An 18,060-nucleotide genomic window follows, 5' to 3' on the forward strand; every position below is an offset into this window, starting at 1 on the left:
ACGCAGGAATGCAGGGCAATGTAGAATATTTTGTAGCCCAAAGACTCATGCTAATACTATAAAGTAACCCATAAAACGTATCCGCGAGGAAAGTCCGTGGTTCATAAGTGCATAGACACACGTTGATTGATTGGCTGCATAGTAGTGTGGTAAGAGGCTGGGCTGCTGCCTTTCCTTCTCTCTGGCTTTTCTTCTATACTTTCTCCAAAGGAGTAAAGGTGAGAGGATTATTTCTAGGTGAATTTTAAATCCTGCAATTATTGAGAAAATACAGTTCTAAAATGTGTCTTTCATTTTAATCAAGAGCCTCTTTAATTGCAGAGTCACCTCCCCAGTCCCCTGTCTTTTACTGTGAGGTGACTTGAGCAGCTGCCTCCTGGTTTCCATCTCAGGTTGCTCCTGGAGCACGAGAATGTCTGTTTCTCATGTCTTTAAGTTCTACTCGCAGAAAACATAAAAGGTTTTATGTTCTCTTTTACCCCCACAGGTTGGTACAGAGGATATACTCTCCAGAATAAATCTAAAAAGGTATGGCTTACTGTTCACCTTTTTGGAGTGCGTGTGAAGGGGTGTGCATGTTCATGTGTGTGTGTGAGTGTGTGCGCATGTTTGTGTGTGTGTGAGGGGGTGTGTATGCTCGTGTGTGTGAGGGGGTGTGCAAGCTCGTGTGGGTGTAGGTGTGCATGTTCATGGGGGTATGTTCATGCTATTCTCGTGTGAGTGTGCGCATGTTCCTGCCCCCACACACATGTGGAGATCGGGGGACAACTTCCAGGCACAGTTTCTCACCTTGTTCACTGCTGAGTCCAGCAGGCTGACTGGCCAAGTGAGCTTCTGGGATATTCTGCCTCCCTTCTCACCAGAGGCATGCTGGGATTGCAGATGCCTGCTCCATCGCCAGCTTGACGTGGTGCTGGGGTCCGGGCTCAGGTACTGATGCTCGTGCGGTGATACGCTGCCCCCGAAACCGTTCCCCGGTCCTCGTTGAGGCTGTTGCTTCCTCTGCTCTCTCGCCCGTCTGCCAGTTCTATGTTGTGCTGTTTTATGTTGTCTACTTGCTTGCTTTCCTTTCCTTTTCCTTTTTTCTTCTTTTGGTGTTTTTTTTTTAAATTTTTATTTACTTATTTATTTTGGTTTTACAGGGTAGGGTCTCACTCTAGCTCAGGCTGACCTGGAATTCACTATGTAGTCTCAGCGTGGCCTCGAACTCACGGCGATCCGCCTACCTCTGCCTCCCGAGTGCTGGGATTAAAGGCGTGCACCATCATACCTAGGGTGTTGTTTGCTTTCTCTAGAGCTAGTTTGCTTTCTTTTTGATGGCTGATCCTGTGATCTGAAAGCAAATGCTCCGTCCTCCGTGCTCAAGATTGAGTGCAAGTCTCTTGGGTCCAGGGAAGGTGCTGCTCTTCCTGCCCTTTCCCCCCCCCCCCCCCGAAGTTCAGCAAGGCAGCGTCCAGTAACTGCTTAAGGGTCCTCTCTTAGGGAGAGGTGAGATGGGACCCACTTCTTTCTGTGTCCTTTATTTACATCCAGAGGTGAGATCCCAGAACCAAAGGGTTTTCCCTGAATAAACCTGATTGTTTCCATCGCTGTCAAATGGGCAAACCAGATGGTTTCGTACCGTGAGCACCACAACCCAGTCATCGCAGAGTTATGGAAAAAACAAACTGAGAAACAGTGTTATTGCACCATGACACTTTTACCTTACATATAAACGTTGATGTGTTTCATGTCTTTTTAGTGTATTCTATGCATTTGATGTGGAAGACTTGGCTGTGACCAAAAAAAAAAAAAAACAAAAAAAAAAAAAACAAAAAACCTTTTTTTTTACAATGCATCATGGACAGAGTTGGAGAAATACTGACCTGGATGGTCCCTTTCCCCGTCTCAAGCTGTGACTCATCAAGCTGAAGAAAGTCTATTAGTTATGTGGACAATCTCCCTGAGTTCACTTTTGGCCCCGTCAGCGCTTTTCCTTTGATATTGCCTGCTGGGGCAGCATAACATGTCAGCACTTTTCTTTTCAGAGAGCAAAGTTGATAGGACATTATTATTTCACAATTAGCTCATGTGCCAATAGCAGAGGGATGGATTGATCAAAAGGCCAGGGGACACAAGTCTCACTGTTCTTAGCCTTGTTTTTTTTAATATTTTTTTTATTTTTTATTTGCTTATTTAAAAGAGAGGCAGATAGAATGGGTACACCAGGGCCTCCAGCCTCTGCAAACATACTCCAGAAGCATGTGCCACCTTGTGCATCGCATCTGGCTTACGTGGATCCTGGGGAATTGAACCTGCGTCCTTTGGCTTTGCAGGCAAGCACCTTAACTGATAAATCACGTCTCTATCCCTGTTCATAGGCTTTGATTACAACATGGGCTGGACATAATCCTACACAGGCAGGCTGAAATTAAACACCTAAGTCTCAAAAGAACACTGGACCCCAAGACACCTTCTCTACAGAGTAGAAGCCATGAAAACCCATAGGATGGGGCTGACTATAGTTGATTTTTCAGTCATTCAGTATCTACACAGTTGTATAAATACATATTTTCTTCATCTTGTCAATGTAATATAACAAAAGCAAAGGAGCAGTTTCTGTCCATACAGGGGTCAAGTGCTCCAGTCTGAGTCCTTTTGTCCTTCTCAAGTCCTGACTCCGGGCTTTTCTGCGCACTGTTCGAGTCCTGTGCTGTGTGTCATTTCCAGCTGGACTGTTGGCACTCCGTCTTTTGTTGACCTCAGTGTCTTTGGCCTTCCAGTAGGGACCTGTGGTCATGGTGGACAGATGTGCAGGCGTGATGGGAAGTGTGATAGACCTCATCGGGTGGGGGGACCTCAGAGAGGCGACTGCCTGACATGCCCTCTCCTCTTGGGGTTTGGAGTTAGCCCTTGTGAGGGTTTGAATGTAAAATGTCTGTCCTCACCTCGTGTGTTTGTGATTAAGCCTCATACTCGGTCCCCAGCCAGAGGACCCTTGCTGGTGGAGGCGTGCTACCGGGGGCGGACCTTAAGGTTCAGCACCCCAGTTCTACTGTGAAGTCACTAGCGAGCTCACTCTAGCTTCTCCTGCCCTGCTGCTGACGTGTGTCGATGCAAGCAGGCGGCCCACTGTGCCATGCTTTCTCCACCATGGTGTAAGCTCCCCTCCAAACTACAAGCCTAAAATACGCCCTTCCCTCCCACAAGCTGCTTCTGGCCATGGGTTTTGACCCACCAACGGACAGGTAACTGCTATAGCCCTGTTTATTGTTATTTTACCCACAAGTATGGAAGTGGTGGTTATTTCAGAGCATAGTAAGAGTAAATAATTGGGCTGGAGAGATGGCTTAGCGGTTAAGCGCTTGCCTGTGAAGCCTAAGGACCCCGGTTCGAGGCTCGGTTCCCCAGGTCCCACGTTAGCCAGATGCACAAGGGGGCGCACGCGTCTGGAGTTCGTTTGCAGAGGCTGGAAGCCCTGGCGCGCCCATTCTCTCTCTCTCCCTCTATCTGTCTTTCTCTCTGTGTCTGTCGCTCTCAAATAAATAAATTAAAAAAAAAAGAGTAAATAATTGTGATGTTGTACATTTCCTAGGGAGGAGAAACACTTGAGTCACTTAATTCCCATTTCTTTTTTTTTTTTAAGTTAATAAAACATGGACAATGATTCAAAAGCTATTCTTGGACACAGTCATATAAAATATAAAGAGCATCCAGGCCTGCTTGTTATCTGCCATACTTAGTAGGCTGAGGCAGAGGAATCACAAGTTCAAGTCCTGCTGGGGTTACAGTTAGTTCATGGCCAGCCTGAGTCACTTAATGAAACCCTGTCTGCATGTGAAAAATAACGAAACAAGCTGGGGGAGATGGGTCAATGCTTAAAGGCTCTTGATTTCAAAGCCCACTGGCTGGGTTTGATACCCATGTATAGCCAGATGTACAAAGTGGCAGATGCGTCTGGAGTTTATTTGCAGGGCCAGGATGCCGTGGCACACCCAGGCACTCTCCTATTCTCTGCCTCAAGCACATTTAAAAACATGGTGCTGAGTTTGTAGCTGTAGAGGGACTTAGGGTCGAGCCCCAGCACCCAACAAACAAATCGAACAAACGAAACCATAAGCGCACAGGGACGTTTTGATTTTTTCAACTAGTAAATATCACCTATGTTGAGACAAGGTTTCCGACTGTAGACCGTCCCTTCCGCAGAGTCTATACGAAGTCAGGGTTCTACTCAGCACAAGAGACCCTGGTTTCTAAGGCACCCTGTGATTTCCTAGTGTTTCCAAACCCACCAGCTAGTGGGGGCTCTGTTACCTGTTTTGAGTATCAGATGTTCAGGAGGTGACTTTACCATTTAAAGGAGCTTCGCATGTGTTTGTAAAGGGATTTTTGTTGTTGTTTTTGATTGGTGTGGGGGGTGGGGTGGGGACGTGGTGTGGTGTGTGTGTTGTGTGCGTATGCATGAGGATTTTGGTGGCCAGTGGCACTTGCCTGCTGTGGCCCAAGTCAAACATTGAGTGTCCACTCCTGCTCATTGTCCGGCCGCCCTCTCCTGCTTTGAGCCGGAGTCTCTTATTGATTGACCTGAGCTTACTGTTTATTTGTTTGTTTGTTTGAGAGCCAGGGTCATTCCCTGGTCTCTGCTCCCCTTTGCAGGAGTGGAGTCACAGGGTCACGTGACCACACCCAGCTGTTATGTAGGTTCTAGAGACTTGAGGTTGGGTGGTTTCAGGCCTCCCCCCCCCCCCCCCCCCCCCGCCTTCCTGCCTGTGCAAGAAGCTCTTAATCTCTCGAGCCCTCACTAAAGTGTTCTTAAGACCTTCCTTAATCTTAAAACTTCACATTTTACATTTACAAATATCACTTCATTTAGGGCTTTCCTGTTCTTGATAAAGAAAAAATTAAGCCGGGCGTGGTGGCACACACCTTTAATCCCAGCACTCAGGAGGCAGAGGAAGGAGGATCATTGTGAGTTCGAGGCCACCCTGAGATTACATATTGAATTCCAGGTCAGCCTGAGGCAGAGTGAGAGTGAGACCTTGAAAAGCCAAAAAATAAAAATTAAAAAAAATTATACAATGATTGGATCTCACAAATAAGACCTCTAGGTTGATATGTGTGTGTGTGTTAAGCTAAATTATCTTTCTATGGAGAAATCCAAGAACAAATAGATGGTGTTAGAGGCATTTGTCCTGAATTTGGCTGAGTTTGTGACACCCCTTCATTAAGAAATCCAGCACACTAGAAACCTGCCCTGCCGTTCCCCTCTTTTCTGTCTTGGGGGAAGAGCTACTTGAAAGGCCTGTTTTCGTGGAAACTCTTGCTGTCATTTAAAAGCCAACGTATCCATTTAGCATGGTGATAGAGAGTCAGTGGCTTTACAAATTGAAGAAGCCTAGAGCTTTGAAGAAGCAGATTATTGATCCTGGCAGGATTGTGGGCATATGGCTAACAACAATGGCTAGAAAAATCACGATTATTAATTTTTTGTTATTCCCCGTGAGCAGGTTGCACTGAGAGAGAAGCAGGGCTGAGAGGCTGTAGATCAGAAACATGTGACCCGGCTGTACTGTGGCTCTCTGCATGTCACAGTGGCAGGGGAAAATGTCTACATACGTCACACTGAGCATCGTGATCAAATGGCTGCAAATAGCCACGTGCCATCGTCATGATGCCTACAGATGACCAGGTGGCGATAAGTCGCAATGAATGGTTCTCTTGATGTCAGCAGCACTGTGTCTGCATGCCAGTAAAAATCTTCTGCACAGGATGAACTTCGATGGCTTGTAATGCTCAGCGTGGGTGTTCTGGAGTGCTTCTAGCTCAGGTCTCCCATAACTGGGAAAGGCCGGTTTCCAGGTTAGGAACACATACCAACTTTAAACCATTCTTCACTTTGTGGATTTGAAAAAATGTTCTACTTTGGATTAGCAGTGTTACATCTGTTTTATTATTTATTTATTTGTTTTATTGTTTGGTTAGCACCTGGTTCCAAACCTCACACACGTTTACCATGCGTTCACCTGTTGCCCTGCTGTATTATATTTTAAACTTATAACTACTACTTTAATAGTCTATTCTTCCCAGAACTCCCTCCCACTTTCAAAATTATTTATTTGTTTATTGAAGAGGGAGAATATGTGAATGTACCAGGGTCTTTTGCTGCTGCACACAAACTCTAGATGCATGTAGCACTTTGTGCACCTGGCTTTACATGGGTGTCTGTGGAATCAAACTTGGGCCAGCAGGCTTTGCAGGCAGGTGCTTGGAACCATTGAGCAATCTTCCCAGCTCCTAGAAACTCCTTTGTAATGAGTTCTTCACTTTCCTTCGTTGTGGTAGAAAGAATACATTACATAAAATTTTCTGTTGTAACATTTTTTTGGTGTGTGTGTGTGTGTGTGTATGCGTGTTCATGTGTGCAGATGTAGTCACATGTGTGTCATGGCCACACACACATAGGTCAGAAGACAACCCTCTGGTACCCATCATGGTCTTCCACCTTGCTGGGGCACCATGCTGTGTTTGCCAGGCTGGCTGGCACCTAAGCTTCCAGGTGATTCTCCTGTCTTCACCTCCCTTCTCACCCTACGTGTGCACTGAGATTCCAGATGCTGGTGTCTGGCGTTGGGGATCCAAACTCGGGTATTCACACATTTGTGTCACATCGAGCCATCTCCTCAGCTTGTTGTAACCTTCTCTAGGCAGGCAGTTGAGTAACAGTAAGTCCACCCGTCACAACCACGCATGTCCAGAACCTGTCATCTTCCCAGAACAAAACTCTACAAGTTACACATGAACACCCCCCCCCACCCTCGCCCCTGGTAACCCGGCTATACTGTCTACTGCTCCATGTGCCTTGCCAAAGTCTGTTTGTAACTAGATTGCTGAAGTTAGCATCATATCCTCAGGGTAAGTTCTGGACAGCCAAGTCTGGGTCTGCCCAGAGATTACAGTCAACAAAACCAGTGCCTCAGCTCAGCCCATAGAAGGACCATCCACCTTTCCTAAGACATCCCAGGTCTCACACTGCAGAGCTCCGGAAGTGAGGCCCAAGACAAATTATGCTTGCATTGAGTTTTTTTTTTAGGGGATGCTTATGCCTACTGTGATTATTCGTGCATATATATATACACACACACATTGAAATATCACTGTACCCCATAAAGATATACAGCTATTATGTGTCAGTGATGTTTTCTACAGTGTAATAATATGACTACTTTCAAATAATTTAAATATGGAAAAAATGTGTACATATTGTGAATTGAATATAGTAAAGATGAGACGTAAAACACCTAGAAGTGTTATACACAAAATTTCTCTGGTTGGGTGCTGGGGTGGTGGACTAAGCCACGTGCTTGCTTTACCAGCTTGAGGTCTGGAGTCTGGATCCTTAGAGCCCACATGACGGCCAGGTTTGGCAGTTTGTGCCTATAATCCAGCACTGGAGAGACAGAGACAGAAAGATCCTTAGGGCTGGCTAGCCAGCTCTTGTCTAGCCTGTGTGTTGAGTTCTAGGTTCATTGAGAAATCCTGTCTCAAAGAGGAAATAAGGTAGAGAGCAATAGAGGAAATCACTCATGTCAACCTTTGGCCTCCACATCTCCTCTTGCGCACACATTCATGTGCACTCCTACCCCATGCATGGGCCCAAAAAAAAAAAAAAAAAAAATTCAAGCATTTATTGAAGCAGGCAAGAAATGGGGAAAATGGTGAATCACAAAGTGACCTCCAATAAGAAGAACATATGCAAGGACTGGAGAGATGGCTTAGCGGTTAAGTGCTTGCCTGTGAAGCCTAAGGACTGTGGTTTGAGGCTCGATTCCCCAGGACTCACGTTAGCCAGATGCACAAGGAGGTGCATGCATCTGGAGTTCGTTTGCAGTGGCTGGAGGCCCTGGCATGCCCACTCTCTCTCCCTATCTGCCTCTTTATCTCTCTTGTCTATCTCTCAAATAAATGAATAAACAAAAAATATTTTTTTAAAAATAACCACATATGCAAAATAGAAATATAAGCCAAATATATGGAAATGCTTTGTAATTGTGACTGGGAGGAAGTAGTTCATTGATAACTACTGGTGTCTTTCCAACATCGCCACCATAGCTCCTCCTTCAAATATCAACAGGGACTGACCCAAAGTCCCTACCATTACATTGAGTTTTACTAGTGCTGCCGTTGCTTCCACTTTGTCAGCTTGCTCAAACCACCTTTTCCTGCGTCACAAAAGAAGTCAAGGTCGTCTTGTCTGGGTGTTTTTGGTCTAACAAATAAAAGAACTGGAATAACATGTCCTCACACATGCTGCCCCACCACCCCTGTGTCTAAGGGTGGAGAAAGCATGTGGTTTCCTTGTGGTCCTCCCTGCTGCTTGAAGAGACGGCTCTTTCTGCTTCTGCCTAGAACAGTTGCGAGGTCCTTGCTGTCATCTCTTATGCTGGGGGAAGGTTAATCCCGGATGTACCGGCTGGTTCCTGTTTCATTGGAAACTGATGGAAAGGGAGAAAGAAGAATTTTGTACAGACCAACGTAGTCCATGAAACTGGGCACCAGAACCACCCCTACTGGCATCCGTGGGTTTCCTGCCCTGTTGAGTCATGAAGCACATACCTCCTGAACCTCAGTTCCTGGTTCCACCTTCGTGGTCATGTGGCCACCTCTGACATGTCCACAGAACCAGCTCTTCCATGAGCAGGTCTAGGGTTAGTTGAGCCAATGTGCCAGCTAGCCCATCTGACCTGGCACTTAACCCGTTCTAAAGCAAGGCTCAGTGTTGTCTCCTGCAGGTGGCCTCTTATTTCTCCATCAGTGAGCATATTGCACAGTGAGCCAGATCCTTCGGTGTTTAAGAAAACTGCTGTGGGTCACTTCCTGCAGGTAGATCTCATCACTGCTGTAGCTGCCACTAGTTTGTCTGCCTCTTGGGTTTTTCTTATCTTCCCTAGTTGGCAGCCTGTCAGTTCTGATGGAGAATCCTCTCATGGGGCTCAAGATGGTGATGTGCTGAAGATAACCAGGTCACTAATATTGATCTGAGGTGCATTTGTTCTAAGTGAAAATGCTGGTCAGAATTACTTTGAAAAAGCCACTAAAATGTTATGGGCAACTGAACGCTCCACAGCCATCCATCTTACTCCTCATGAGAGTCCCTTTAATTGCAAGCTGGAGGGATTCTGGAAGCCCCATTATTAAACCCCTTGCCATTATCACCGCTCTGAGCTGTTGAGGGCGTTTTAGTTCCAAACCATGTATGCCCCGAGCCCACATCTTAATTTCTACCTTTTCAATGTTTCCATCTTGCCTCAGCCGAGGTAACCAGTAAGTGCAGCTGATGTCCTACAGACTTGATTGGAAAATTGCCTTTTCCTCAAGGTATTTACAGTCCTTCTTGCTGTAATCATGCACTTGACAGTCTGCTGTTTGGGCATGTGTGTGTGGTTGTGTACATCTGCGTGGCATGTTTGAATGTGTGTAGGTGCCCAGGTGGAGACCAGAAGTTCACGTCAGGAGTCTTTCCTGATCCCTCTCCACCTTATTCAATGCGACAAGCTCTCTCCCTTGGGCCCAGAGCTCACCAGTTTGGCCATCCAGCTTGTAGGCTAGGTTTTCTATGACTGTAACAGACATTTTTCTCTCTCCATAGGGCATTTTCCCTGAAACATACATCCATTTGAAAGAGGCCACTGTGGAAGACCGAGGGTAAGTTCTAGCCCAGGAAGATTGCCAAAAAGTGATGAAGAAGTGAGATTCTTCTATTTTTTCATTGCTTCCACTTGTTTGCTTTGAGGTAGATGTGAGTGGAAATACCTCCTTTATATAATGCCCCTCTCCACCTTCTCTTTTAGTCATTCCCCTGTCATCCTTCTGCAGACTACCAGAGACATCAGTGATGCACTCTGAGAGCCTTCACCTCTGTCTTGGTTTGTGTGCACGCGCGTGTCCCTCCATGTGAATGCCTGTGTGTTTTTTGAGGGAGACCTGAGCATCAATCCACCTTCCGCAGTTCTGAAAGCAGTGCCTCTGTGGCAGCTCAGAAGAGTGAGATGCTTGAAGTGGGAGAGAGAAGTGGCGGGGCTTCAGAGGCAAGGCTATTAAGGAGAAGTAAGGCTGGAATCCATGGCAGTGGGGCCCAGAGCAGAATGGGCAGCTGGGTCACAGAGTTGGGTAATTTTAAAACTGGAAGGCATGTACTCATTCCTAAGCTCAGTGCCTCCATTTCAAGACAAGGAGCAGAGATGCGCTCAAGTTCACAAGCTCTTCCACAGCAAGTCTTCTTCTCCTCCTCCTGGAGAAGTTGTTGTTCCAGTGGCTTCTTCCTGGGCAGTTTCCAAGTATCACTTGTCAGATGGATATAAAGGCAGGGTGTGAGCCCTATTCCGGCCAGCTGGAGTTGCCAGATGAAAATCAGGATGAATGCCCAATTAACTACATAGCAAGACAGGGGCTTCTTGACTTATGATATGGTTATGTCTGGATAAACCCACCTGAGTTAGAAATATAAGTCAAGGGCTGAGGAGATGACTTAGCAGTTAAAGGAACTTGCTTTCGAAGCCTGTCAGCCTAGGTTCCATTCCCCAGTAACCACATAAAGCCAGGTCACAAAGTGGTGCATCTAGAATTCATTTGCAGTGGTGAGAGGCCATAGCATACCCATTCTCTTTCTCTCCCTCTCTGCTCACAAGTAAATAAATACATTGTATTTTAAAAAGTAAAAATGTCGTAGTAAACAAAGCTCATTATTTGATACAATTAATATATACATATATTTATCATACAAATAACATACAAATTTTTTAAAGGCATAAAAAATACATTTAACCTACCAAACCTATGAAACGCCATTACTTAGTCCAGCATACCTTCCACATGCCCAGAACAGTTACATTAGCCTACTTCGGGCAAAGTCTTCTAACACTGAGCCTATTTTATAACGTGGTAAATACATCATGTGATTTATTGAACACTGTACTGAGAGGGAGAAATAGCATAGCTGTTAGCATACACTCTTTAGTCCTCGTAACATTGCAGGATCATAAGGGAAGCAGTCGTAAGTTGGAGGCCATCTGTACTTTTTCATGCCACACATGTTTCATGGGTTGTATTCCCCCCCCACCCATTGCTGAATTTGCACACCTGGAAGTCACACTTGCTCAGGCGTCCTGGGCTGGTGTGCTCATCCGGCAGCCCCGTCACTCTTCCCCTTGTGCATGCATTTTCTCGGTTTACTAATCAAAGAAATACCAGAGGGCTTACGTGAGGAAATGCGGTATCGGTCTGCTGTGGGGAAGCAGGAGGGGAGAAGAAAATTCACTGTGTTCTGGAAGAGAGTATGACTCGGCCCCTGCCCTGGCACGGGGGAGGTCACTGATCCCAGACCTGCCGCACACACCTCTTCAGTCAGCTTCCCCAGTGAAACAGCTGCTGGATGGAAGTCTTTGTGTTTGGAGGTTTTTGTGTTTGCTTTCAATTCTGAGAACTGCTAAGCCCAGCTTGGTCACCGGAGCTCCCAGCGAGAAGCGCATAGCAAGGGGGTAGAGGCTGAGCTCATCTGTGCAGACGTGGAGTTTATTTCATGGACTGGGCTGCAGTAAACTCCTTCTCTTGACTCTGATGCTTAAATGTGTCCCATTCCGCTATATACCGCGCATCCCCTCCTTAGGCAAATTTGCTTTGTTTCAAACCAGAGTGGTCCCGTTCTTGTCTTTGGGCGTTAGCGCAAGGCTCAAGTTCAGCAGCTCTAAGCATATTCAGTAAAGCGAGCATCCCTTTGGTTCCACTTAGGCAGCATGAGACCGTGATTCCCGGGGAGCTGCCCCTCGTGCAGGAGCTCACAAACACTCTGCGAGAATGGGCCGTCATCTGGCGCAAGCTCTATGTGGTAAGTATCCCGTGGGGCTCCCGAGGCCACAGGCATCATTCCTGGGACTTCATCCTGTCTGTTGGGATGCAGAGGTATCCTCCGAGTGGAGCAAGATTCAAGCTTTGCCGGCCCCCAGAATGGCTGGCAACCAGCTGATGCGGATTTCCCCCAGAGTTGGACTGTTGACACAGGATCATGGAGGGAAAGGAGTATGATCTTTAATTTAGTCTTTCCTGAACCTATGCACATACCAGTTGTGAACATTATAAGAGCAAGAACAACAAACACTGTATTTCTACAAATACATTTCTATAAAGTAGGCACAATCATAATTATTAGTCCAGTGGGAACCTGCTATTAGCATCTCTATGCGTGCCAGTGGGTAGAGGTTTATAAAAGTTATAGTGGTCAGCAACTTGAGGGGCCGTTCTTAACCATGTTCAATGGACCTACAGACCTAGAAACTTGAACAGTGTTGACCTGTGGTCATGCTGACTTCTAGCACTCTTTCTGCCAACACTGATTTGACCTCAGAATGCTGATACGGATGCCAGTTCAGTGGGACGTTACACAGGGGCCAGAACTCTCTCTCGATGGTAAACATAATCTCAAGCGTTACGTGGGTTCTAATTGAAACTTCCATGGTCTGAATGTCACTCTGCTCATCTGAAATTCCTGTTGGAGTTGAATCCCCACCGTGAAGTATTAATGAGGGTCAAACTGGAGCGGGGGGGGGGGGGAGGGGGGGAGGGGTGGTGGGGGATGGCTCCTGGGTAAAGTGCTTGCTGTGCAAGTATGAGGGGCAGAGTTCAGATCACCAATCCCCACATAAAATGCCTAACGTGATGGAGCACACCAAGGTCAGATCCCTGGAGCTCACTGCTAGCTAGTTTAGTTGAATCCATGAGCTCTAGGTTTAGTGAAAGGTAGACACGCCGTGTTTACACACATGCACACATACATGTACTCCTAGACCCACATGTGCATACCCATGTACACATGCAAAAGAGGGTGGAAAATTAATTCACCTGGTGTTTCGTGGAGAGGCCTTAGGATCCGCTGTGAGCACTGGGGTGTAGATGGACACTGGTGGCTTTGTAAGAAAGGGAAAGAGAACAGAAGGTTGGCACGTTCCCTCTGTCTCTCTCCATGTGGTATTTGGCACCACCTCAGGACTCTGCCAGCAAGAAGGCCATCAGTAGATTTCTGTCCTCAGCCTTGCACCAGCAGGATGAGCCAAAATAGATCTCTTTTCTTCAAACACACTCAGCCTGCAGTATTGAGTTCTTGGCAGCCCCCAGTGACCTAGGACCCAGGAGGGCCGGCAGTTCCTGTTCTCAGGCAACACACAGCTCTTTTGTAAAGTGGACAGGGGTATGTGAGGTTTAATGTCCACATCTAGTCTCATCTCCAATCTAAGGAGCTCTTTCCTCCACACTGGAATTCAGAGACTGTTTTCTACAGGTACCTCTTTGCTCTTTGTAGATGAGTACCACAGGACCTTGCCTCTGTAAATGGCTTCCAGGCTTCCGTAGATGACCAGGACACATGAATGGGTTCAGGGAGGTTATACACTATACACCAGGACCTGGGGCCCATTCTCTTGTCTTTGTCTGATTGGGTGAATTTAGGTCCTCATTTGGTATTTGGTTGATTCATTGAAGCCAATATTAATAAGCTATTGGGAACACCCTGTTCTAGACCCTGCTTCCTATAAGTCATCATCAACGGTGCTTTCTCTAGCAGGGCGTGGTGGCACACATCTTTAATCCCAGCACTTGGGAGACAGAGGTAGGGGGATCACTGAGAGTTTGAGACCACCCTGAGACTACATAGTGAATTCCAGGTCAGCCTGGGTTGGGGTGAGAACCTACCTCGAAAAAAAAAAAGGGGGAGGGGGAACAACAACAACAAAAAGTGCTTTCTCTGGCACAAGTTGTAAGAGTTCATGTAAGGCTTTTGTTTCCTGCAATGAATCACAGCATTAGTGCTTGTCAACTCCTTTGGTCGAAGAGCACCCGAGACGTTTCTGCATGCCTGTGCTTCAAGGCCTCATTTATGTCCTTTCTACTTCATGATGTGTCTTCTCAACTCAACAATCCTTAATGTTCCTTTCTGGACCATTGGAGCACTTACTGCTGAACCCATAATCTGACCCTTGGGACATTATGCCTTGTATCGAAGGTGATCTTTTGATCTCTTGATGTTTAGCTGATGAAAGAGCTATCTCTGACCTCCTGCATCAGAAACTGTGGGAGAGTATGGATGTGGTTGTCAGCCCCTGTGACCTCCATTGATCATTGCACTTTTATGTTGAAAGTGCTCTCTGGGTCTGGTTAATTGACTGGTTAGTGGTGGATATAACAGGGTCGATGGATGAGAAATTGTGTGGACATGGATTTGTTCCTTAACATGTTCTTCCTGGAAGTTGTTGAGGAGTGAAATGTATTAGGTAAATAGAGGCTGGACATCCTGCATTGTCTGTTTTCTGACACTGTAATGAAATGCCTGAAGCTGTGTAACTCATAAAGAAAATAGGTGTGGTGGTTTGGACCAGATATCCCCCATAAACTCATGTTTTGTTTTGTTTTTAAATCTTGATCCCCAGCTGGTAGCAATTTGAGAGGTGAAGCCTTGCTGGATGAGGTGGGCTGTTGGAGGAAGGATTGTTGGTGTTAGTTATAACCAGCTCTCCCCTTGCCAAAGCTCCTCAGCTCACTTCTGCTGCTGTTTTCCACCTGTTGTGGTAAGGACGTGATGTTCAGCCTCTGCTCGTGCCATCCTTTTATTGCCTGCCATTCTGGAGATTCTGGAGACTGTAAGCCAAAGTAATAAACTTTCCTCCCAGCTTTTGGTTGGGTGGTTCATCCTAGCAATGAGAAAGTAATTGCAACAGGAAATTGGTATCAGAAGACTGGGGTTGTTGCAACTGTGTAGCTTTGCTCTTTTAGGACTGATTTGTAGTGGAATATGGCAGGTTTTGAGACCTTGGCCTCAGAGATGCCTTGCAGTGCTATAGAGCTTGAAGGTTTCTTGTACAAGTTGAAAGACCTAAGTGCAGAAATAACTGTGGACTGTGGGACTTAGCTTATGAAGGGCAAAGAGCTTTGCCTGGACTGGGCTAGAAGTGGTTTGTGTGAGGGGCTTACTGCATTCTGCCTGCATTCTGATAACCTGAGAAGTGTTGTGTTTAGAAGAGATGGACTGGTGTGAGCAGATGGATATGGCACAGAAGGAAATGAAAGTCAGGCTCTCCACTACAGCATGTTTTAGCTACAGTTGCTTGAGAGATTACTACCATTGAGATTGGGTCAACTGTTCTGCATTGAGACAGCAGGAAGAATGCTGACTCTTTTGAAAGTCAGAGGCAACAATGCTAGAGGAGTTTTCCTGCTCTTCAAAGTTGGCTTTATTTTCCTTCTGGATTAACAAATTGGATAGCTTACCTGGTACATGGCAGTGTAACAGATGGAGGAAAGAAAGGGTCATTGGATTGGCAGTGTGGTTTGGGACGGCCACTGGACAATTTGAGGTAGGTCTGTTGGAGATCCCATGCAGAGGCCAGATGGAGCCATGAGGATGAATCATGGGTTGAAGTGCAGACGTCAGGCATACGGACATGTCAGGTCTGTGAGATGGTTTCCAAGGAGAGCTGACTGATGGCTTGAGATGAATTGTTTCCTGAGCTGTGAGCAGCCCAGCTGGAGGGGCAGCATCAGAACCCCGGACTTCGTTGTGGGTCTCAGATGGACATAAAGTAACAGGATTTGATATTTGTCCTGCTTGTTTTAGATATTGCATAGGTTCAACCTTTCCTTGTAGCGTCACCTTTTGCAGTGTGAATGTTTACAATGCCATTATGTGTTTTCGGCCTTACAGGCTCATGGTTAAGAGATCTTGGACTGTGAGGATGTTTGTATAGTACTGGTATTGAAAAAGCTATGGGGACTTTTCCATTTGGACCAAATGCATTACATTTTACATCATGGATGGTCATCATGGGGGCCAGGGGCAGAATATGATGGTTTGAATCAGATGTCTCCCATAAACTCATGTGTTTTGTATACTTGGTCCTCAGCTGGTGGCAGTTTGGTAGGTGGAGGCTTACTAAGGAGGTGTACTGTTCAGGACGGGCTTTTGGGTGTTATAACCAGCTTCCCCTCACCAGAGCTCATTCCATTCTCCTGCTGCTATTGTCCACCTGCTGTGGCAGAGGCTATGACCAGCATCTGCTCTGTTATGCTTTCCCCTGCCATCATGAAGCTTCTGCTTGAGACTGTAGGCCAACATTAAAGAGCAAAACAAACTTTCCTCCCATCAGCCACTTAGGGTTGGGTGGTTTATCCCAGCAACAGGAAGGTCACTGCAACAAGAGGATTCTTTAATGCATAGTTCTGGACACTCAAGGATCTGATGCCCGGAATCAGCGTGACTCTGGTAGGGACCTTGTGCTGGATGGCATTCCAATAGCAGTAGCTCATGTGAACGGGAGAGCTTGCATGGAAAGGCAGGAAAGCAGAGCTTGGAGAAGGACCCACTCTTTGTACAAACAATGCTTTCAAGACAGCTGCCCAGGGTCCCAGGGAAATATATCAATTCCTTCCAAGGTGATGCTCCTTGTGACTACCCCTGTGGGCCCCCTCAAGGGTTCTTCTGCTTTTTAAATTTATCTTTATTTATTTATTTTTATTTTGGGTTTTTTAAGGTAGGGTTTCAGGCTGACCTGGAATTCACTCTGTAGTCTCAGGGTGGCCTCGAACTCATCATGATCTTCCTACCTCAGCCTCCTGAGTGCTGGGATTAAATTCTGCTTTTTATTAAAAAAAAGAAAGAAAATATTTTATTCTTTCAAGCTCTTTCTTACCTTAATTTTTTTTTTAATTTTTTATTTATTTATTTATTTATTTTATTTTGAGAGCGACTGACACAGAGAGAAAGACAGATAGAGGGAGAGAGAGAGAATGGGCGCGCCAGGGCTTCCAGCCTCTGCAAACGAACTCCAGACACGTGCGCCCCCTTGTGCATCTGGCTAACGTGGGACCTGGGGAACCGAGCCTCGAACCGGGGTCCTTAGGCTTCACAGGCAAGCGCTTAACCGCTAAGCCATCTCTCCAGCCCTCTTACCTTAATTTTTAAAATTTTATTTATTTAGAGAGAGAAAGGCAGAGAGAGAGAAAGAGAGAGTGTGTATGCCAGAGCCTCTAGCCACTGCAAATATACTCCAGATGTCTATGCCACCTTGTGCATCTGGCTTATGTGGGTAATGGGGAATCGAGCTTGTGTCTTTAGTCCTTACAGGCAAATGCCTTAACCGCTAAGCCATCTCTCCAGCCCTCTTCTGCTTCTTAACATCCTCTGGGGGACAAACCTCCAGCACATAAAATCTTGGGGACAAGTCAAATCATATCATATCCAAACCATATTCATCCCTAATCAAAAATTCCAAAATACAAAAATGTCCCAAATCACAAAAATTACATACTAACTTATGAACAACATTATTAATAATATTATATAGATTTACTTTAGGTTTTAAGCAGAAGGCAGAGATAAGCGTAAACAAATTTTGTATTTATATATAAGTATAGTACCACTCTAAAGATACATTTTTTTTTAAGCATATGCAAATACCACCACCACAAGTTTGAAGTATTTCCTGTCCCATGAATTTCAGGTATGGTGTGCTCATCTTGCACTGGGGAAGGAGTTTTTTTTAAGATGTCACATGGCAGAGCAAAGTATGAATGAAGTAGGCTTTTCCTATTGAAAATACAGTAGAAGCCCCTCCCTTTCTTCTCTGCATCTTGTACACATCCACAAGTCATTGTACTAGATCTTCCATGGATAAGAACTAAGGCTTAGGGCTGGGGAGGCAGCTCAGTGAAGGGCATTTGCCTGGCTTCCATGAAGCCCTTGAGCCCTTGAGACACACACCCCCCCTGAGAACTAAATGGTGAAGAAATAGAGATTGAGAAATAGAACTCACATAAGTGTGTTCCTAATGTCCCCTCCACAGCGACACAGCAACGTGCTCACAAGCGCTTGTTGAGGATTTCCTTGGTAGGCCTCTCCTTACTTAATAGCAAAATTAGGTTGAAATGGAAAGCCAAATATATGTATTTATTTTAAATCTCCTCTGAGAGGATGGCCTATTCCTCATCTTGATTTGGTGATGTAACAAATTAATTATTCTGTTATTTGAGAATATTTTAAAATAC

The 18,060-nt window shown here is 45.8% G+C and overlaps 1 protein-coding gene across 2 annotated transcripts in view; it reads left to right on the plus strand.

The window, feature by feature from the left end:
* Dock5 (dedicator of cytokinesis 5) overlaps nucleotides 1-18,060 on the plus strand; it is a 221,083-nt gene that overhangs the window by 75,189 nt on the left and 127,834 nt on the right. For both annotated transcript variants that reach the window (XM_004665821.2, XM_045131067.1), the window contains exons 3-5: nucleotides 488-528; nucleotides 9,626-9,681; nucleotides 11,764-11,860. In XM_004665821.2, the coding sequence (XP_004665878.2) occupies nucleotides 488-528; nucleotides 9,626-9,681; nucleotides 11,764-11,860 (194 nt within the window). The remainder of the gene's footprint in view (nucleotides 1-487; nucleotides 529-9,625; nucleotides 9,682-11,763; nucleotides 11,861-18,060) is intronic.

The sequence above is a fragment of the Jaculus jaculus genome, chromosome 12, assembly GCF_020740685.1.
Source record: "Jaculus jaculus isolate mJacJac1 chromosome 12, mJacJac1.mat.Y.cur, whole genome shotgun sequence".
Taxonomy (NCBI): Eukaryota; Metazoa; Chordata; class Mammalia; order Rodentia; family Dipodidae; genus Jaculus; species Jaculus jaculus.